This window comes from Cervus canadensis, chromosome 2 (assembly GCF_019320065.1).
Source record: "Cervus canadensis isolate Bull #8, Minnesota chromosome 2, ASM1932006v1, whole genome shotgun sequence".
NCBI lineage: Eukaryota > Metazoa > Chordata > Mammalia > Artiodactyla > Cervidae > Cervus > Cervus canadensis.
The window spans coordinates 71,029,417-71,053,445 of record NC_057387.1 but is presented as its reverse complement, the minus strand read 5'-3'; the positions used below and the strand labels follow the sequence as shown (position 1 = coordinate 71,053,445).

Here is a 24,029-nt window from a genome sequence, read left to right as displayed (position 1 = left end):
GAAATAATTTATACTTTAAATAGAATATTTCTGTCCAATTCAAGTCTCCAAGGAAAACAAATTACAATAAATTTAGAATCAAAACAATCTAAGATGTATAGCCTTAAGTGCTACCTTTATAATGCTTTTGTGATATCTGTGCCTTTAAAGAATGGGAATGATTAACCCCACCAAAAAAAAAAAAAGTATCAATACCACTTTATAGATTGCTTAAAACGATTAAAAGAAAGAGCATATGTAAAGCTGCACAGTGTTCAGCATAGAAGAGAAACTCAATGAACTCAATAAATCATATCCATGCAGGGTAGAGGGAGTGGCAGCCAGAGATAAAAGGAATTCTAAGGTAAGAAATTCCAAGACAGGAATCAAGTCTGTCTGAACATTTGGTATATTATAAAACCTAACACAGAATTTGATACCTAGTAGGTTCCAAAAATATCTACTGAATAAATGGGTATATTATGTGTAAAATAAAACATGCTAAATTACTACACTAGAATGCTATGAAAAGGACACAACTACAACTATGGATGAGTCTATCTTGTATGACAGTGTCAAAGAAGGCTGAGAGTAGAGATTTCTATGTGAATGAAACACAGCAAATATGAAATGGAGACTGTATCCTGACTGCTAAGGAGGTAGTACCCACTGATAGTACACATTAAGGAAAAGAGGCCAGGAATTGATGATGGTGCTGTGGATAACTGAATAAACCTTGTCACTATCTGACTTGAGAATGTATTCTTTTCATTACAATACCCAAGCATAAGCTAATCACTGAAAGACTTCTGACTGTACTGGCTGTTTTTATCATGTTGCCTTAGACATCACTGACAAATACTTGACAACCACTTCCAATTTCTGCATAGGTATCTTCTTTCTCCAGTCAAACACATGCCCATAATATATAAACATCATTAGGCTTCTGCCTCGGTTTACATACCAACATTGTAACTATTTCAGGTTTAATATATGTGCCACCAGAGCACATTATTAAAACATATTATTTGGCTTGAATTCAGATATATAAACAGAGTACAACCTCTTAAGCTTTTCCTGCTTGAGGTATTCATTAAATAAATGATACTTACACTTCTTAGTTACCAATATATGACCTCCCTCCAATATAAAATTCTCTCTGGATGCTGGGTACTAAATCAGAAAATTTTATTACCAAACAATACTGCATCTCATTTTTCACAATTATAAAATGTTATTATAAAAAATTTACTATTAATAACCACATATCAACCTCCTTAAGCATAATAAACACAAATCACCTAAGGAATGGGCTTAAGTTCACTGTACTTTCATGCTTTTATGCATTGTACAATATGCTTTTATCTCATCACTTTTTTTTGCAATTGCTATTATTCTAAGTACTAATGCACTCTGATGAATTCGTCTTCACCAACTCTGAAGAATTATTTCTGAAAGTTACCTATGTGTTTTACAACATTTGAGAAAATGAATTACATACCTATAGTCTAACATTTTTAACGTGATGATGGTATGCACATTGACTCTAGATTCACTTGGCAGTGTCATGGCAGTCTCAGTAACAGAATCATTTTGGCTAGGTCCATCATCTGGCAAAAGAAAAGTTATATAAAACTAATATTTATACTACGAAGTCATTGAAAAATTCCTGAAAATACTTAAAAATAGTACACATGATTTTTAGATACTGTTGGTGAAAATGTCTTTTCATATGCTTTATTTCCAATAACAAATCTAGGTACAGAGTTTGATCTTTATTTAATAGAAAAAAGATAAAAAGTTCAAAATCTTTTAATAAATCTTACCATAAGAAAATTTAGGAGTAGGAAAGGATAAAGAATAACTACAATGTCTCAGAAGAAACAATGACAAGCAAAAATAGTATTCCTTCCAATGAAGGAATTTGTTAACAAAGGAAAAGTACTATTTTCCAAAAATGTCTACCAAATAGGCTTCTGCCTATCTTTTCAGTTTAGGACACAATGAAGCTGATTATCCCCAATCATTTAAAATCTGGCAATCTGCATAGCCTAGTAAGCTTTTGGTACATTACTTATATTTACTAAGATCTTTCTTAGCAAATGTAAGACTGTATTTTCAATAGATACTTCCTAACACGCATACCTACTCAACATTTACACACAATCAACTCCTTCACCAACCTCTCGAGACTGTTTAATGTTTAACACTGTCACCATATGATATAAAAAGCAAAACAAACAAAAATCATCCACAATTAAAAGAAATGGCTTTGTGATTTTTTGGCGAAAGAGACTTCTGCCATTTAGACATAATTAAAATAAGACAATTTCTAGCAATGTGAAAATGATGGAATAGTTGTAATAGTCACATTAAGAACGGAGACTTGCCAGAAGAACATTAAAAAAATTAGTAGTATCCCTGATCTTTTCTCAACCCAACAGGCATTTAATGAAACTTGTTGAATGATACTAAGTATATTTCTCTTGCCTTAAGCTCATCAGATATTCATGAGTCAATAATTATTAAACTATTTTTTCCACACAAATACATCCATATAAATATTTTATTTACAGAAGTAACATAATAAATGACAGACTATTGAATAGAGACGAACAACACAGAGGGCAACACTGATTTCAAGTGAAATGCTTTACTATTTAGAAGTTCCCTAGAGGTTTGGTTATGCTACTTAAAAGAATATGTAATATATACTGCCAAATTACATCTGCAGAGACAATATTAAACCAGCAACAAAACCCAGTGTTATTTTTAAATACATTTATACTAGCATGATTATATGTTAAAGCAGAATATTCTCAAGACTTTCCAAAGTGCTACTTTTAATAATCAGCATCAAAGAGAATGTAAAAGGAAGGCAATTGTCTCTTGGGGGAGGAGACTATTGTGAGAAACCATTTTACTTTGTACTATATTTTCTTGTACAAGTACATTTATTGCCTTTTTGATTAAAAAAACCAAGATGGCAATATTCCATAAATGGATCTAGATTCAATGCAATCTCTATCAGAATGATAACTTACTCCTTTGTAGAAATTAACAAGCTGATTCTAAAATGTTTGAGACTGAGAAACAAACTATTTTGAAAGAAGAATAAAGCAGGAGGACTTTTACACCTTCCAATTTCAAATTTATTACAAAGCAGTGGTAACCAATATACTGTAGTGCTGGCACAGGACAGGAATACAGATCAATGGAATAAACTTGTGAGTCTAGGATGAACCCTACGTTCATGGTTAACTGATACTCAACGAAAAACGCAAAGACCATTCAGTGAGAAAAGCTGATTTTTCAACAAATGGTACACAGAAACTGCATAATCACACGCAAAAGAATGAAAGTGGACCCTTATCTCAGTGCATTTATAAAAATTAACTCACAGTGGATCAAAGACATGAATGTAAGAGCAAAAGTATTAAACCTCTTAGAAGAAAAAAAAGTATAAAACCTTCATAAAACAGGATTTTGCCAAGAAATTTGAGATAAGAAACAAAAAGCATTAGCAAAAAAAGAAAATGACTATTAAAATTTTTTTTAAAACCTGTGTTTCGAAGGATGCTTTTCATTTTGAGAAAATGAAAAGACAACACACAGATGCCTAGAAAACATTTCCAAATTATGTATCTGACAAGAGACTTATACCTAGAATACATAAAGAACTATTACATCAACAATTAAAAAATTAAAAATTGGACAAAAGAACTCGAGATATTTCACCAAAGGTGTACAAATGGCTAATAAGCTCATGATGCTCAATATCATTATTCAAACCTGTTAATATACTTCCCAGTCAACAGAATCCTTATTTTATGCAGTAATAGTCAAGTTTTGCTCTTTTACAAAGGTAAAGCATTAGGTGCTGACAGAATCTTTTATTATAATTTCTAACTGGTACCTTATAACACAACTCAGAGATTAAGGACAGAACAGTACTGTGAATTTAAGAGTGTTTTCATAATTTCAGCATATTTATGGTCTCACGGATTCAGATTAGAGCGACATCTACCAGGGGCCATTTCCTCTAAATATGTATACTAAAACTACATGTAAATTTATATACGATTAACACTTCACCACTTTTCATGTTATCTTTCAAAATATGGGAGAAAATAGAAGAGTACCTTTAATCTTGCTTCGTAGGTATTTTAAGACTTCTTGGGTTCCTTTCTGAAAAGAGGGGGATAAAAACATTCACCAGACATACATTGCAGTTTTATATTAATAGATCATGTGTATGTTTCAATATCAAATTTAAAAACAAGAGCTGAATTCTAAATATGCTTACATTTATAATTTCTCTTCGAATGGTTCTCAAAGGATTTCCTTCAAGTGCCAGGAATTTCAAATGAAGTCTTCCCAATGAACAGGGCAGACTATAAAATATTAAATGCATTTCAAGGAGAACATCAGGGATAAGTATAATTCAACCAAGTAGTTGATTATAAAACAAACAACATATGACAAGCTATACATCATAAAATAGTGTCAAAGAAAACCCAAGTAATTTAGGCCTAAAATATTTGCTTTTGAGATATATGCCAAACATGTTTAAAAAAAAAAAAAACAAGATTTGATTTAATACTGTCATATTGTGATTACTAGAAAAAGAATGTGAGCTATAAAATATTTCCTAAATTGCAGACAGTGCCACTCTTATGGCAGAAAACAAAGAAGAACTAAAGAACCTCTTGATGAAAGATGAGAGTGAGAAAATTGGCTTGAAACTCAACATTCAGAAAACTAAGATCATGGCATCTGGTTGCATCACTTCATGGCAAATAGATGGAGAAACAATGGAAAGAGTGACAGACTTCATTTTTGGGGGCTATAAAATCACTGCAGATGGTGATTGCAGCCATGAAACGAAAAAACGCTTACTCCTTGGAAGAAAAGTTATGACCAACCTAGACAGCACTTTAAAAAGCAGAGACATTACTTTGCCAACAAAGGTCTGTCTAGTCAACGCTATGGTTTTTCCAGTGGTCATGTACGGATGTGAGATTTAGACCATAAAAAAAGCGGAGAGCTGAAGATTTGATGCTTTTGAACTGTAGCATTGGAGAAGACTCTTAAGAGTCCCTTGGACTGCAAGGAGATCCAACCAGTCCATCCCAAAGGATATCAGTTCTGAGTGTTCAATGGAAGGACTGATGGTGAAGCTGAAACTCCAATACCTTGCCCACCTGATAGGAAGAGCTGACTGATTAGAAAAGACCCTGATGGTGGGAAAGACTGAACGCAGGAGAAGGGGACGACAGAGGATGAGATGTTGTATGGCATCACCACCTCTATGGACATGAGTTTGAGTAAACTCTGGGAGTTGGTGATGGACAGGAAGGCCTGGCATGCTGCAGTCCATGGGGTTGCAAAGAGCTGGACACGACTGAGCAACTGAACTGAGCTGAGACAGTGCTAAAAAGTATATGTTAGCAAATAAAAAAATTCCTAAATGAAAAAATCATAAAGAATAATTTTCAATCATATACTTCAGTTTTTCATTCAAAAAGAAAGTCATTTTTTTTTTTTTTGGTACACCAGATAAAACCTGCTGATATACATAAACATTAAATCTCAAAATTTATTAAGCAGCTATCATATACTAGGCATTGTTGTAGGGATATCAAGGTCCTTTCCCTTAAAAACTTTTTAGATGAACAAAAGAAAAGGACACATATATTGCTAACCAAAATACAGGAATTATCATATGTTGATGGTGAGCATGTAAAATAGCACAGCCACTTTGCTAAGTGGGAGTTTTTTAAACACACATTTACCATACAACTAAGCAATCCCACTCCAACATTTTACTCAGGAAAAATGAAAATTATGTCCAATTAGAGACTTACATGAATATTCACAACAGTTAAAAAATTGAGAGCAATCCAAACATTCATCAACTAACTACCGAAGAGATGAAAAAATTGTGGTATATCTGTATAATGGAATAACACTCAGCAATAAAAATGAATAAATTACTGAGACAAAAATCACACGGATGAATCACAGAAGCATTATACTACAGGAAAGAAGGCACAAAAACTATATGCCGTGATTTCACTCATATGATACTTAAAAAAAGAAAACTACAGTGACAGAGCTCATCAGTGGTTGCTAGGGGTTGGGCATATGAAAAAGGGATTAACTGCAAAGGGTATAAAGAGACTTTAGGAAAACAGAAACGTTCATTATTGTGACAGTGAATTACACCAATACATACAGTTGTCAAAAATCATCAAATTGTCTATTTTATGTATATATAATAAAATACATGCTAAACAAGCAAGCTGCTTTCAGACTAGGGAAGTAGACATTAGAAAAAGGACTAAAGGGAGAAGGAAGTAGCAAAGCCTGGATTTGGACCTAAAAAGAACAGAATTCCATTAGGAAGTCAAGCAGGAAAAGGGCATTCTAAGGTAAAGAAAATGAAGAAAGAAAAAGTCAGCATATTTACAGTTCAATGTAGTCATAAGATACTTGTGGGGCCGAAAGATGAAAAAGAATGATGAAGGCTGACTGTGAGATGTACTTGACTATTACGCTAAAAATCCTGGACTTTATCTTGCAAGACAGTGATTCCTAATTGTTGGTTAGAAAACCAGATGTATCAAAATCTCTTAGGAACTTTTTAAAAACAAAACCAAAACAATTCTAAGGTCCCACTGCTAAAGATTCTGATTCACTGCTGTCTCGGTATCTGCATTTTTCTTCTTAAAGCTTCTCTTGTGGTTCTAATACATAGCCATATTTAGGAAAAAGTGCTGTAACAATGAAGAACCATCAGTTTTTCAGTTGAAGAAAAAGCTGATAACTTGTATTTTATAAAAACTACTCTGGTAGCATCATAAGGAATCAATATTGTTAGATTCTGGAGGGATACGAAATGAAAAGAATGGTCTTAATGTCTAGGAAGTATGAGGTTAGATGAAAGTAAAGAAAATATTTACTAGTTTCATTATGTTCTAGGCCCTGTGATACATACACACTTTATATCCAGAGCTCTGGAGAAAGAGAAATATACGTATCAGAAATATTTATACTGATTACTTAAATAGTATTTATCATCATTTTTGTTTTAAATATTTCCTTTCTACTGTTTTTACGTATTACTAGTAGCCGTAATAAAACTGCTATGAGGAGAAAGGTAACTACCTGGTGGCTCAGATGGTAAAGAATCTGCCTACAATGCAAAAGACACAGGCTATGTGGGTTCGCTCCCTGGGTCAGGAAGATCCCCTGGAGAAGGAAATGGCACCCCACTCCAGTATTTCTTGCCTGAAAAACGCCACGGACAGAGAAGACTGGTGGGCTATACTCCATAAGGTTACAGAGAGTCAGACACAACTGAGTGACTAACATGGGGAAAAACGTACATGTCAATATTTATGAGGCAAGCAATTCTTTCATTCATTAGTTGTAAGTACTTTTAGGAATATCCAGTTCACTTATTAATTATGTTATAAATAGAAATGATTGAAAAGAGTGGTCACTGTCCAAGTATTTTTAAAGTAGTAACTGAAACATAAACCAAGAAGAAGTCGACGTTGCTTAACCGTTTGCCTGTTCATAGCAAACCAGGTTTCTGACATCCAAACACAAAACTGCAGACACCTAACTGGTTTACAACCCTAACTAAGTCTGAGTTTTATTTTTTACATATCTGTAAAATAATTCTATCTCTAAATATTATGGTTTTATAAGCTTTTATGATTCTTTGCTCACATCCTCTTCCTCTGCATCTCCAACACAATCAACTGCTAAATACGACACAATCTAACTCATCACACCTCTCCCATCTTTGCTTGTCTTTCCATTCTCATTGTCACTACAGTTTAGGTCCTTATTACCTGAGAGGAATCTAAAAGGCTGTCAACACAGTAAACTGGACATAGCAAGCACGCCTTTTCAGGTTAATTATTACTAGATTAATCTAATAGAACTTATTTAGAATTCCCATCTATAAACCCACTCCTATCCAAAGCATTCAACCCACTATGATCAACTTACAAGGTTACAATCAAGTTAGTTTGGCTTTTAATCTCCCATTTCTTAACCAATAAAAACTGACTCTTCATAGGGATTTCAAGGACCTCTCTCACATGGCCTCAGTTTATCTTTCAAGACCTAAATACCTCACTACATGTACCCTACTAAACCTGATTCCTCACTGTCCTCTGAACATATACCTATAATTTATTTTCTAAACTTTCAGAGCTTAGTTTGTGCAATTTTCTCCTGCCAAGTGCGTCATTCTGATCACCTTACATATGCACTTGAAAATTGGTCATCCTTGAAAGATCACATGGTGAGACTATAGTGAGGCAAGTCCCAGTGAGTACATTTTTAAATTTTGTGCTCTAGACAATTAACCTGCTTCACTCTGGTACCAGTTCTATAACATCATCTAAAAATTGTACTTCTTACACAAAGTCTGCCCTGATTTTTCTCAATAAATTGTGACCCCTGTATCTTCTTTAAGTCACCAAAGTATTTCATATCTTTCCCATGGTTTTAGAGTCATTTAACAAATTCAACAAATATTTACCAGGCAGCTTCCATGAACCCAGGCACTGACACAGAAGTTAGAGCAGTGAAAAAAAGAGATAAAAACCTACCCATCGTAGAGTTCATGTTCAAGTGGTTTAGAAATAAAGAAAGAAAGATAGCACTAAGTCATGTCCGACTCTTAAAATCTCATGTAGTGTAGCCCGTCCAGGCTCCTCTGTCCATGGGATTCTCCATGCAAGAATACTGGAGTGGGCTGCCATTTCCTTCTCCAGGGGAAATTCCCAACCCAGGAATTGAACCCAGGTCTCCCACATTGCAGGCAGATGCTTTACCGACTGAGCTCCGCAGGAGTCACTTGTAAATACAACTGATTCCATTAGTATATTAAGCTTGCTGCCAAGAACAAAATCTAATTACCCTTTGTAGGTCTGCACATGACACCTACTAAATAAACACTTATTGAATTCAACTTATAAAAAAGATCTCTGCATGTTTTAACATATGAATTATAATCAAATACAGACATGATTTCATATCATTCCTTCTTAAACTTACCTACTAATATCATTGTTGCTTAGGTCAAGTCTTTCCAAAGACTGCAGGAGTGTAATTTCATCTGGAACAGATTTTAACTTGTTATCCCGCAGGTCTAGCACAAGGATAGAATTCAGATGCTTAAGATGTTCTGCCCCTAACATTTCAATCTGGTTTTCTCCTACATGTAATTCCTACAAAACCAAAGATCAATCATGTGTATTTTTTTATTCAATTTTATACTAGATAATGAAAGTAAAACTGAAATCTTAATTTCAAGTCACTGAAAAACACATGGAAAAAACATAATTTTATAATGACTAAGTTGCTTAAATTTTAGAGTTGGTGATGGACAGGGAGGCCTGGCGTGCTGCGATTTCATGGGATCGCAAAGAGTCAGACACGACTGAGTGACTGAACTGAACTGAACTGAAGCTATCTTGCAGATACAGAAAAATAACAAAAAAGAAAATTTTTCAAGAATTTCCTAGTAATTTTAAAATAATTAAAGGCTTAATCCAGCAGAAAGTTCAAAGTTTAAAAAACCAAGGTAGAGAAATGATTTTAGTAGTTACATTTATAGAATAAAAATACAAATCCAAGAGCTATACTATAAAAAATTAAAGTTTTAAAACAAACCAGTATATCCATTTTATTTAAAGAAACTCAATGCATAAAAGTATACATAAGGGAAAGCAAAGCATGGCAAATTTAAATACAATGTTAATGCTATATACTTAATACCAAAAAAAAGTATATAATTTTAAACAGATCTTATGATGAGGTAAATATGAACTGGCAACTTAATTAGACACATATTTCTTCCTGGTATTCCAGGCTTCCTACACTATGGTCCCAACTTACTTTGTTAGCTTCATCATCTATTAAGTTGGTACAAAAGTAACTGAGGTTTTGGATTGTGAATTTTAAATCATTATTTTGCTGTTGTTCAGTCACTTAATTGTGTCCAACTCATAACCAGGCTCAAACACATCTTCATTAACCAAAATATGACCATTACAATCAACACATTTTGCCAATGAAAAAATAAGTTTATTTCTATAGCATAAAAAATCTCTGCTTCAGGATTTGATGAACTCTTTAAAGCATTTTCTGCATCCTGCTGGTTATGGAAGCGTTTTCCCTGCAAAAAGTTTTCAAGATGCTTGAAGAAGTGGTAGTCGGTTGGCAAGAGGTCAGGTGAATATGGCAAATAAGGCAAAACTTCATAGCCCAATTCATTCAACTTTTGAAGCGTTGGTTGTATGACATGCATTCAGGTGCTGTCATGGAGAATTGGGCCCTTTCTGTTGACCAATGCCAACTGCAGGTGCTGCCGTTTTCAGTGCATCTCATCATTTTGCTGAGCATACTTCTCAGATGTAATGGTTTTGCCGGGATTCAGAAAACTGTTGTGGATCAGAGAGGCAACAGACCACCAGAGTGACCATGACCTTTTCTGGTCCAAGTTTGGATTTGGAAGTGCTTTGGAGCTTCTTCTCGGTCCGACCACTGAGCTGGTTGTCATGTAAAATCCACTTTTGTCAAAAGTCACAATCTGATCAAGAAATGATTCATTGATGCATAGAATAAGAGAAGAGACTTCAAAAAGATGATTTTTTTGATTTTCAGTCAGCTCATAAGGCACCCATTTACTGAACTTTTTCACCTTTCCAATTTGCTTCAAATGCCAAACAACAGTAGAATGGTCAACAATGAGTTCTTCAGCAACTTCTCATGTAGTTTTAACAGGACCAGCTTTAATGATACTCTCAATTGGTTTCTGTCACCTACTGATAGCTGGCCACTATGCTCCGCATCTTCAAGGCTCTCATCTCTTTTGCAAAACTTGAACCACCACTGCACTGTACGTTCCAGGGCCGAATGCATTGTTGATATTGATGTGGTGAGTTGTTTCTGCTGCTTTCCAACCCATTCTAAACTCAAAAAAATTGCTTGAATTTGCTCTTTGTCTAACATCATTTCTATAGTCTAAAATAATTATAAAATAAGCAGCAAGCAATGTCATTAGCAAAAATATAAAGAAATGTACATTAAAATGATATGTAACATAATCATTTATTTAAGAACGTATTCCAATACCAACTGGCAAAGTTCAACAATGCAAAACCACAATTACTTTTGCACCAACCTAATACTACTTCTCGAGTTATAAACTACCCTCCAGATGAAATGGGCAATTTCTTATTTTTAAAACTGATTATTTCTTTTTTTAAAAAAATCTGTTATTAACAATACGATTAATATATTCAATCATAATAAAATTCTGAAAAATAAGAAAAAACACATAACTAATACATATTCTCAATGTAAAATAAATTTAAATTTTCATTTTCATGATTAACTTTCAGAAAATGTATATTTAATAAACAACTAAATAGTACCTTTAATAGTTTACAAGAAGGAAATTCTGGTAGAAAACGTAATTTATTCCTTCGCAAATATAGCAATTCTAGTGATTCCATGCTGGCCAATTCAGGAGGAATAGTTTCCAAGAGATTTGAATTACAATCCAAATGCTTTAATCCTGTAATATATATTTAGTGAAACACAAAGATACTTTAGTAGAGAAAAATATCGGTTTACAATTCTATATACGTTCGAAGAATGTTCATGTAATCATGAGGACTCACAAAACTGTGATTTTCTACACTGCTGTAATAATTAAGAATCCTAGAATACCACTGAATTATATAAATGAAAACTAAAACATTTTTACATTTAGTTACAATTAAAGAAAAACAATGATACTAAAGTCAATGTTTAATAACAGTCCAGGTCATCTTTGCAAAGACTTAAAAAACAAAATACTCTAGTATTCCCTTAAAGTACTCTAAAATACATAAACTATGAGATTATTTACCTCTAATCATACATCTTTAAAGGAAAGCTTAAATTATTAAAGACATAAATATACATGCATACTACTCATATGAATGAATGTCAAGTAACTCTGGCCAGTAGTAGCTTACACATCCGTATTTGTTGTGTCAAAAAACCCATGGATTTCTATGTATTCTCTCCTACTCTTTCAGCCACTCAGTGCCTCTCTCCCTGTCTTCTTTCCTTCCTTTTTTCTAATTTTTTTTTTAAGTCACATGCTTTTTCTAATACCTTAGCTCACACTCTTGATAAGAAGAATGTTTTCACTTGCAGGATCTCTCTCTTACCTCCTGAATATCTCATAAAAGACAGAATGGAAAACAAAAACAGAAGAAAAGTAAAGCTCTTCTTTTTCGTAAGACTTTAATAAGCAATTTCTCCCTAATCCATATTGCAGATTCTCCACTTACTGTTGTTGATTTAGTCACTAAGTTGTGTCTGACTCTTCTATGACCCCATGGACTGATTGTAGCCCACCAGGCTCCTCTGTCCATGGGATTTCCCACTCAAGAATACTGGCATGGTAGCCATTTCCTTCTCCAGGGGGATCTTCCCAACCCAGGGATCGAACCCACATCTTCTACACTGTTAGGTGGATGCTCTACCACTGAGGCACCAGGGAAGCCCTCTTCCACTTATATTTTCCACTATTCTCAACCCTATAGTTTGAATAGGCAATATATATTTTACAACTATTTTTCATGTACTTTGAGCTTGTCAATTTTAACGTAATTCAAGACTGAATTGATATATTTAGACTACTTTCAGTGTTTACAGAAACGAACAGCTTTTCAAAACAAATTTAATAGTACTTTAATTTATAATATGATAATTTACGTATTATTTGGCTAGAGCACTGAGGAAAATGTCATAATCCGATCCACCCTAAATCCAGTAAATTCTATAAAGAAGTTTGTTTTACATCTAGAAACTAGTTTTCACAAGTCTTCGCATTTAAGAGCACTGGTTGAGAATACAAACAGCATGCAGCAGAAAAAGCAAGAGGGATGAAGTAAGAAGATGAAAAACCTGGCTTTACAATTTGCTGTATAATTTCTAAACCTAGGTTCCTGAATCTTTAAAATGTAAATAATATGCATTCTCATTAATTTATAGAACTATTGTGATGGCAAAATAATATATTTTATTTATTTTTATTTTTTTTTCATTTATTTTTATTACTTGGAGGCTAATTACTTTACAATATCGTAGTGGTTTTTGTCATACATTGACATGAATCAGCCATGGATTTACATGTATTCCCCATCCCGATCCCCCCTCCCACCTCCCTCTCTACCCAGTCCCTCTGGGTCTTCCCAGTGCACCAGGCCCAAGCACTTGTCTCATGCATCCAACCTGGGCTGATGATCTGTTTCACCCTAGATAATATACATATTTCAATGCTGTTCTCTCGAAACATCCCACCCTCGCCTTCTCCCATATATTTTAAAGCATTTTGAATTACAAAGAACCATACAAATGTTACAAACCATAAAAATGTTAGAAACTGTAGAATCTCGGTTGTGAATAGTGAAAAAAACAACTAAGTGTCCTACTGGTAATAGCTTAAAAGTATCTTTGTAATGGCTAAAACACAGAAAATACCTGAGACTAATTATAATATATCAGAAAACCTGCTGTAAGTTTAAAGCATTTTTCTATTGATTTCAATATCTATTCTTATCTCTCAGTATTTCTACTCAATTAAAAAATAAAATAAAAACAAAAAACACATGCTTCTTGCATACTCATTCCAGGTATCATATTTTATGTTCAGCTCTATTTTCTAATACTTTTATTGAACAATGGCAAAAACAAGCAGAGTTAACTATTGGTATCACAAGTAAAGGCTCCCCTAAAATGTCAATCCAATTTATGGCATTTAATGTATGCATTCCTGTAATAAATAACAAATAACCATTGTGCTGTTCTCAGTCACTCAGTTGTGTCTGACTCTTTGTAGCCCCACTGACTGTAGCCCGCCAGGCTCCTCTGTCCATGGAATTTTCCAGCAAGAATACTAGAGTAGTGTGCGTTTCTAGGGGATCTTCCTGACCCAGGGATTAAACCCACATCTCTTGCAACTTCTGCACTGGCAGGCGGATTCTTTACCACTAGCACCAAATCAGAAGCCCAAATAACCATTAATCTAGAGTAAAACAGCAGTGATCATTTGTAATGTATAAAAATATCACTGTTTTATTTTTGCACACCTGAAAGTAATAACATTGTTAGTCAATTATACAGTATTTTTTTTAAAATGTCAAACAGCACAATTTTACAAACTCACTTCTAAATAATCTGTAACCAAGTGTTCGAAATCACATCTATGATTTCCTCCAAAAAAGGGAGGTTTAAAAAAAATGAAAGAGCCCACATATGATTAGCAAAAGAAGTAGATAAGGTAAACAGTCTACAGTTGACACATAGTGATCATCAACTAAGAAATAATAATTGTTTGCCTTTAGGTGAAAAAAGAATTGATTGATTTTGGACTCAAGAATTCTAAGATGAACAAGTATACTTATTTAAAATTACTGAAATGTACCTTCTATTTTCTTCATCCTTCATATTAGTTCTACAATACTTCAAATGGTAAACTTCGATGGTAAACTTTAATAAAATAGAAACACTAAATTTAACTTGCTTTTAAAAAGGATTGACAATTTAGGGAAAACTAGACTATCTCTTGACGTTATTACTTACAGACCTCAAGGAGGATACAGATTTAACATAACCTATCATAGGTGGAATCACCTAGGAGAGAGGCATGATCTCTCATTAAATGTGGAATATGTTAAAGAGGAGACAGCATGCTCAAAACCTTAATCAATTTCTCAGGTATATAATTTCCCCACAGTTTATAATCTTATTTTCTTTTTATCTTTTTGATGTGTCAAGCTACTATTTTGGTAGTATGGATAGTATAGGATGGGATGGGATGGTTGGATGGCATAGCCAACTCAATGGACCTGAGTTTGAGCAAGCTTCAGGAGTCGGTGATGGACAGGGAAGTCTGGCATGCTGCAGTCCGTGGGGTCACAAAGAGTCGGACATGACTGAGCAACTGAACTGAACTGTTTTGATGGTAAATTTTAATGAAGTTGCTAGATAATAATGCCCTGGAGAAAATCTGACTAGTTGTTATTGTTTGCATTTACCATGATAAAATCTATAGTTCTACTTCTCTGAAACTACATAAAAATTTATTTTTCTAAATATAAGTTACACAAACTTCAAATTTATTCAATTTTTAAAACAGAGAAGATTTACTTTTCATTCCACTTAGCTGTGTTGGCAAACTCTTCAGTTGATTACTGGAAAGATTGAGACGCACCAGGCTGGATAGAAAAGAAAAACTAGCAGGAACAGTTGTAAGACGATTATTTGAAAGATCCTTTAAAAAGAGAAGGACAAAATGAATGAATGAACAAGTAAATAAAAAAATAAATGAAGGATCCCTAAGGGGGGTGTTCAGAATTTTACGGGCATTGCAACATTTAAAAAAACTACTTAGAGTAGATACACTTTGTAAGTCTCATTCACTGACAATTTCACAGATCATCATTCATTACCTCAATATTTTCTGCGGACCTACTACATGTCTAATAATGTAGCAGAGAGAAATTAAAATGAATTGATTTCAAAAATATTTTACAGAAAGGTTTCTGTTAGTACTAAGTCATGCTGTATCTTTCATCGTGTTTTTAAAAAATCCATTTATTCGTCCAATATTTGTTATCTATGATACATCAGGCAAAATGTATAGTTAAACCACAATATAAAAAGAAAAACATCTTTGCAAAAAAGAAAAATGCTTGAAAGAAAAAACGTAAGGCTGAAAAACAAGGCCATTTTAATTTGGGAGGAAAAAATATTCCCTCTTGGTTCTTCTGCTGACCACAGTTAAGTCTGCTTTAACTAAGTACAAAAGTCTACTGTTTAATTTTCACTCTTTCACTCTGCCTAATTAATCCCTATACCTTACTTTTGCATTGTAATTCTTTGCTTTTTCTCTAAATACTTATGAGAATTTTTTTTGCAACTCCCTTTAAAAGACAATGCTATGTATCAGGTATTCTTCTTAAGACATTCAAATTAAATTTAAGTTATTTCACCAGCTATCACTAAACTATCAGGTAGTGCCAATGACAACACTGAATAAGAAAAAAATGACTTAAAGGAACTGTTCTCTGAAGATTATGATTTAGTCTAACATTAAATAACTATAACTCTAAATAAATCAAAAAAAGGAAAAATGCTGTGCTATTATACATCAGCATATTTTTAAAACATACTGTTATTATTACAGTAACAACACATAATCTACAACATACAACATAATACTCTACAAATCAAATACTCTAAGGTCTAAGAAGCAACAGATTACTAATAAATATTTTGTGATATCAGAATTTACTGACACTAAATGCAATGTAGTATTCTGGATTGGATCCTGGAACAAAAAGAAAAGGACATTAGTGAAAACACTGGGAAAATATTATAAGATCTATAGTTTAGTTAGCAGTATTGTACCAAAGTCAATTTCTTAGTTTTTACAAATACCCCACGGTTATGTAAAATGTTCACCCACTAAGATGGGTGAAGGGTATACAGACACTCTCTGTACTATCTTTCCAACTTCTCTATAAATCTAAAATTATTCCAACATCAAAAGCTAAAAATAGTTTCTGATAAAGAAGAGTAATTCACAAATTCTTAAGAAATTTTAAAGAATCTAAAGTAACAGAATTATTAATAGTTAAATATTAAACTATTGCAGTTAATGATTAAATTGAATACAAAATAAGTACAGTGCATATGAATTAATCATTATTTATGTGACATCATCTCTTCAATAAATATTTATTTAGCACTGTGCTAAGCAGTTTTATGCAACTTTAAGAAATATTACTAGCTTAAATTCTTGCCCAGAAATGAGACCACCGTTGAGCTACCACAAAAGAATAAATGAATATTTTAATGCCACAATCTTTCCTGTTGCCTGTGGAGTCTCTGCTGAAATGAATTAGGATTCAGGTTCTAGGATGAGACAGAAAATGAAAGCATGTTGTTTGCCAGGACACTGTGGGTTTATATTGATGTGACACAAGTTGATTTAGAACACTGGAATTCCATTCTTTCTTTTTTTTTTGTAAAGGTAATTAACTACTCCCAGGAAGGATCCTTCAGTTATGTAAAATTTTGTTTCATGAAATGTCATGACTCCATTCATAATTTTGTCTTGTTTCAGCTGGTGTATACAACTGTCAGAGCTCTTGTATTTGGAAAATTGGAAGGGCCCAGAATTTGAAACAGTGTTTTATTTTCACTGTTTTTGTTTTAAACTATAGCTATATAAAGTTTGTGGATTAAACAGAATAAGTTTCTAAATTAAAAAAAAAGAAATATTGTTAGCTTAAATTATTACCTTACACTTTAAATGCTTTAATTTATTGTTGTTCACATTTATGATTTATTTGATAATTAGTCCTTAAGAACACAATTCTCAACTGAAACATTCTTTTATTAAGAAAATGAATATCTGGAAACCCAGAACAAAAGTTCATAAGGTTTTCATTAAGCCTTCTACTAGATTCTTTTTTTAATCAATTACTATCTTTTACCACTAAATTTTATAAGAAAATCTGATGGCTCCCTTCCTTCCCACTCATTTCATCTACCTTTTACTTTCCAAAATTTATTTCCAATCTTATCAGATTGAAAAACAAAGAGATACTAAAGAAATGGTTGAGGCGAGTATATATTTTGATTTCAACCACTAGAGCTGATAAGGGAAAATATCAAGAAAAAAATAAGTAAAAGTAATTTGTCCTTCAATAGAAAATAAACTTAAAGGCTAAAATGATACTAGTGAGTTTTTCAAAACACGTAATAGTGAACAGAACAAGAACGTACTATGAAATAACTACATGGAGTAGAGATTTATATCGGAACATCTGATCTAATATAGCTAGTCTTTCAGATAGGATAGCTTATAGTAGAGTCTTACTCCTCCTGTGGTAAATTTGGGAGGGAAGGATGTATACACTTTGAAATCAAATTGTCTGATGTTAAAATCCTGAATTCCTTAATTAGTTGTATGACTTTGGATGTTACTTTTTTAAAAATCTGTAACAGGATGAAACTACTTAGCTATATGTAAAGCAAAGTGCCTGTTGTCTATATTATTCTTAATAATATGACTAAAATAACATTTGTACTGCTTCATGGTTATCTCTATTTAAGATGTGAAATAGATGGAAGGAAAATTTCACCAAGAAATGTGGCCACTTTGGAAAACAGGGAAGAAAAGGCAGGCCCTGAAGTACCTGGATACCTAGGGAACAGAAGGACCATAAGAGATTAAGAGGAGGTAATGGGAATCTACAAGAGAAGCCACCTCAGTGAGAAGCCCAGGCACTGCAACTAGAGTAGCCCTCACACACTGCAACTAGAGAAAGCCTGCATGCAGCAACAAAGACCCCATGCAGCCAAAAATATTTTTTAAAAAAGGGAGTAAGTATATGCTAAAAACACCTTTCCTTTATTTTGCTAAGTCATAAAAGCCTTTGAATAGCAAAGTCATCATCATCAGGCCCCTTCTAAAACTCTATTCTGAAATTAAAATCTAAGGTAATTTCTATCATAAGAAAAACATAGGAAAAAAGAAGAAAAACATAGGAAAAGAAATTTGCAATGATTAATTTAGCAATCTAATTGTAATACATAGTTCTGATAATCTAGTCATTATTAAAACAGGTGCCCATGTACTCATGATTGCTATCATATATCCAATTTCTCAGCCAAATGAAAAATCCCTTCAGCCCCAAATTATACAAATATTGCAAAATCAAAACTTACTAAATCTTCTAAGTTGGAAAGTTGTTCAAACCCCTCTGGTATGCAAGTGAGTTCATTATGCTGGAGATACAGGCCCTTCAGATTTCTTAGATTTGTAATTTCTTCAGGGAGTATTTTCAGCTTGTTATGGCTATTGATTGATAAAACAAATGCTGAATAATTTGGTGACAACAAAATAAATACTTAACAAGGCGTTTCGGCTAATCAAATACCTGGGCTCATTAAAAAAAAGTCAAGTAAGGTTACTAATTTTAAGTACTTATCAAACTTTACATCCTAAAAGGATACACCCATTAAAATGACAGTAATGTAATCAAATTGAGTGTTTCAAAGAAATAAAGATTTTGATGCAAAGATATAATCTGTGAAATTTTGATTGGTTCCTTTAATCAACTTCATTTTACATGCAAGGTGAAAGAATACATTGGACTCTAAATTTTCACACTCTATCAGAGTTTTAAGATTTTGACAAAGACACATACACACACTACAATGAAGTCACATTTTACATGGGGATTAGGTTTCAATCTAGCACTCAAGACAAAAATAGGTATTTCTATTTGAGGGCCTAGCATATCCAGTTAAATGTGTAATATGCAACTCCAACCTTATTTGTACTGAATCATTATTTTCAGTTCAGTCCTGCAGTGATTCCAGTTTATTGGTGTAGAAGTCCCAAGTCACTTAGAGTAATACATTCCCTGATAATCAAGAGATGATTTAACTTGTTCTTAGATTCATGCCAACTACTTGCTTGGGAATTCTACTCTACTGTCTAGCCATATACAGTTTCTTCACAAATAACAGGCAGGAAATGGGAAATATAAGCATATAACAATGACCTTAAATTATAATAAAAATAACTGGAACAAAAATGCCAAAAAATGTTTTCTAAAATATGAACCACCAAAAATTACTAGAAATTGGTTGACACTGTCCGTTACTTAATTGTAATCCTTGCATATCTGACAGGAATCTAGTTGGGCAAAAATATAATTTTTGCTATATATTTCCTTCTTTTCCTCTTATTGTATTCCCTCCATCCTAACATTCATATCCTTAAGTGCTAGAAGCTAAAGCTAAAGCCACCCACACCTGCTACATACTCTCTCTCCTCCTCTCAACCCTGCCCACTCTTCACTTTGCAGAGCATATCTATGCCTTTGGCTTGCAGTGGGAAGAGGTTCTGCTGCACAGCTAAACAACAGGCATCTTCACTAACTGTCCTAAACAATTTTGGGTACAGATATTTTTGTTAATTTATGGTAATTTTAAGTTTTTCATCAAATAAAGACTGTTATTTGAAAACTGTTCTCCCTCAAACTAGTTAACTTCAGAAAACTGAGACTTGATCATGATATGTTAGACAGATCAATAACCATACCTATTTTATAAGCCACAGCTTCTCAAACAATGTTTAACACTTAAACCCTTTTAATTTTTCGCCTAAATTAAATCATCCCTAATCCCTTTTCCACAGTGTATATGTAACATATAAGGCAGTAATTTTTCTTGAAAGTCTGAATGCATACTGAAGGGCAAACAGAAGTAGCTGGAGTCTCAGCTGGCTGGCCTCCCATGTACCTATCAAAGCGTACCAGAGGCATACCCATGGAATCTCAGGAGTCCTCAGAAAGGTTTAAAAACTACTAATATCAAAAAATGTGATGTTTTCCTCACTGATGAAAAAAACTGTTTTAAATTTCTTCCTACTGTTTAACACACATATATCTTAGACTATCAAAGTAACATAAAACTTGAGATGTCAACAAAGATTTTGAAAATAACCACTAAAAATTATTTCACAAAAAATATAGAGAGTATTTTTTTTAATTGGTATTAAATTTGTAAAACCGGAAAACATGTAGGCTATTCTAAAACAAAAAATAAAATAATTGGAGAATTAAAGCTTAAAATTCTTATCCTGTTTAATCACTTTCTGAGATAATATAAAAATATTTTTACATGTTAGAAAAAATGTTAGAAAAAAATTTTTAAAGAATATTATATTTATACCTTTATACAAGCAATACTGAAATAAGTTTAAATTTTACCTGACGTTAAGTTTCTGAAGATTTTCTAACTCTCTTATAGCAGAAGGAAGGGATGTTAGCTGATTATCATGTATCTGAAAGTTATTAAAAGACAGAGTCAATATCTTACTCTTATAAATAACCATAAACTTTGTTTCTGCAAAATATTCACTGACAATACTCTAATTATTCTAATTCAATAGTACTGCTGGACTATTGGTAATTTGTTCTGAGTATAGAAGAGAAAAAGGAGTTTGAAACTGACCACATTGCTGTTCAGAGATCATGAAGTGGTAAGACATTAATTTTAAATACCACAGTTAAAAAAAGGAAACTTCACCTCACTGAGTGAAATTTCAACCTCAAATGAGAGACGAGAGGGTTAGAATGTATAGCCCTCTGTTGGTATGATTATGCCAACATTTACAAAAAATAAATGAGGAGGACGATTTCTTCTCTCATGTTTTTACAGAATCATATTGTTTTCAAGGTACAAGGAACCTTCAAGAACACCTACACCAACTGATTCATTTTACAAATGAAGAAAATAAAAACTTCTCTAGAAATCTGACTACATCCAACTTTTTCAGGCAAAAACTGGAAGATTTTTGGTGATCCTAAGTAAAACAGTGGATTGTGATACAGAAGTCTGTGGATTGTGAAATAAACTACTCATGTTTCACTTTACCACATGACATAGCAACTAGGGACTAAAAACAAAGTCCCTGACTAAATCCACAAAAACTTAAGCCCAATAATTTAAGTCAGTATTGGAGATAAGTAACAAAATAATAACAATAACCTTAAGTACTTGCTTTAATGTCTAGAATAATAATGATCATAAAAAAATAGCAATAAAAAAAGGACAAGCAGCAGAAGCCACTAGTTAAACATTAATTCTAATTCTGTTTGTATGCGTTAACAGATTTAATTCAAAGATAGGCAGTACTAACAGTCTCGATTTATAGACATGGAAACTGAAGCACAGAGAGGCAGCTGTCCCGAGATCACACAGCTAGCAAGCAGCAGAGTTGGAACTGGAAGCCTGAGGTTCTGATTCTGCATTCTTAACCATGATGCTTTGTCTAACACAGTAATTTTGTTATTCTTCTTGCACTCTACCAATTGGGTTTTCTGCTTCTCAAAGTCTAAACTTAGTTTCAGAGTCTTTTCAAACAAAAGACTCATAAATCAACTTACATCAAGAACAGTCAGTGCAGGAAGGAGTCGGAGGTCATCAGTAAGTGACTGAAGTTTATTATTTGATATGATTAGTTTGGTCAAATCCGTCTGCTCCCACCATCGCTCAGAGGCATTGAATGAAAGATTCTGATTAGCTTCCTCAGGGATATCCACATTTATTCTCCAAACACACTGAGGCACTATATCCACCATACCACACCAAAAAAAGGAAAGAAAAAAAGAAATCAGATACTAAGGACATAAGTTGATAACAGCTATTCAAGTTATCTACTGAAATTTCTGAAACATTAAAAACTTTCAAGTAAATCAAACAAATAGCAATGAGTTACAACAACATTAAAGTGAAAGTTTGATTTTATTCCAAAACAGAATAGGGGATATGTATTTTTCATATTAGATCTCACTTTTATCTTCATTCAACTATATTTACTATATACATTTCCTGCATAGCACATAGTGGTTGGATATATAACACAAATAAAGAATGGGCTGTATCTTTATGCTACCATAACAGAGAAGATATGGAAATCAAATGAACAAACTCCTCTATCTCATAACAACTCCATGAGACAGGTGTTATGACTATTCTCACTTTATACATGAGAGAAATGGGACACAGACAGAATGTATCATTTGCCCCAAGTTATACAGATAGACAGGATTAAACCCTGGAAAAGCTAAACTATCTTGCTTCTCAGTGAATATTTGGAAGGTATACCTGACTCCGGTGGCTGCTCTCTATCTTATCTGATACACAACACAACATTGTTACTCTTGCTGCAGCAAATACAGCAATTCCTTTGACAGCAAATAAGTCTGTACCAGTTAAACAGAAAGAGTTCAGGTTCACCACTATTAAACCGTAGCTCCAGAAGGTATTAACTTGCTTCAGTGCTACAGCAAACGTGTTGTCACACATTACATCCATGAAAGAAATTGAATTTGCCATTTACAACAATCCCACAAAGAAAATTCCAGGCCCAGATGGCTTCACTGGTGAAATCTAGCAGACATTTAGAGTAGAAATAATACTAATTCTACAGAGCCTCTCAGAAAATAAAGGAAATAAAAACTCCCAACTCATTTTATGAAGTCAGCATTATTCTGATATCAAAATCAGAGGCATTAAAAACAGGAGGTTACTCCAAAAAACAAAAACTACTACATCTAAACATCATGACCAAGCAGGAGTTGTATCAGGAATGCAAGGCTGCTTTAACATTTGACAATCAAAATTCCTTTGCTCCCTGAAACTTTAGTAGACTGAACCATCTGGGTCCAATCAATAAGTACATTCCAGCACACACTTAGTTTTTGGGAATAATTCATTCATCTACTTATTCCTTCCACAAGTGTTTAATAAGAATCTACTATGTACCAAGCACGAGTTTGAGGTGCTAAGGACACAATGACCACATGCAACCAATACTCTAGCAGAGGGCAGAGAAGACAATAAACAAATAAATACAGAATACAGATTCTGATAATAATAAATGCTATTAAAAACAGGTTAGAGAATACAATGTTAGCAAGAGAATTTATTATAGATAGGGTAGTGAGGAAGGACCTATATAAGCAGACTCCTTGAGGAAGTCAAGAAGTGAACCCTAGTCAGGTATCATGTAGAAAGTTCCAGGCTCTGGAATAAGCATGTGTACAAGCACAAGCGTAATTTTAAAATATTTATGTTCCCACTGATTAAAACTTTTTCTAGGTAGAGCAGAGATTTTATCATATTTCCTTTCATTCAGCAAGTATTTGTTTGCATGGTCAACTCTATCCATGGCACAATTTTAAAAAAGCAATCATTACAAGGAAATGGAATCTTTTAATTCCAGATGGCCTAAAACCTAAATATAAGTAAAGGAAAACATTACAAGAATAATGCCATAATCTCTCTCTCCCCACTTTCCACGCCGTCCCTTACACAACAGAAAATCAGAAAAGCATCTGACTATAATTCACTCATGGTATCCAGATTTGTGC

The 24,029-nt window shown here is 33.3% G+C and overlaps 1 protein-coding gene across 2 annotated transcripts in view; it reads right to left on the bottom strand.

Moving 5' to 3' along the window:
- The window catches only part of LRRC40 (leucine rich repeat containing 40), a 38,105-nt gene that overhangs the window by 13,290 nt on the left and 786 nt on the right, over nt 1-24,029 (bottom strand). For both annotated transcript variants that reach the window (XM_043460986.1, XM_043460985.1), the window contains exons 2-10: nt 22,041-22,222; nt 20,862-20,935; nt 18,808-18,937; nt 15,217-15,340; nt 11,445-11,587; nt 9,061-9,233; nt 4,286-4,373; nt 4,122-4,167; nt 1,481-1,589 (exon numbers count right to left, since the gene is read on the bottom strand). In XM_043460986.1, coding sequence (XP_043316921.1) covers nt 1,481-1,589; nt 4,122-4,167; nt 4,286-4,373; nt 9,061-9,233; nt 11,445-11,587; nt 15,217-15,340; nt 18,808-18,937; nt 20,862-20,935; nt 22,041-22,222 — 1,069 coding nt within the window. The remainder of the gene's footprint in view (nt 1-1,480; nt 1,590-4,121; nt 4,168-4,285; nt 4,374-9,060; nt 9,234-11,444; nt 11,588-15,216; nt 15,341-18,807; nt 18,938-20,861; nt 20,936-22,040; nt 22,223-24,029) is intronic.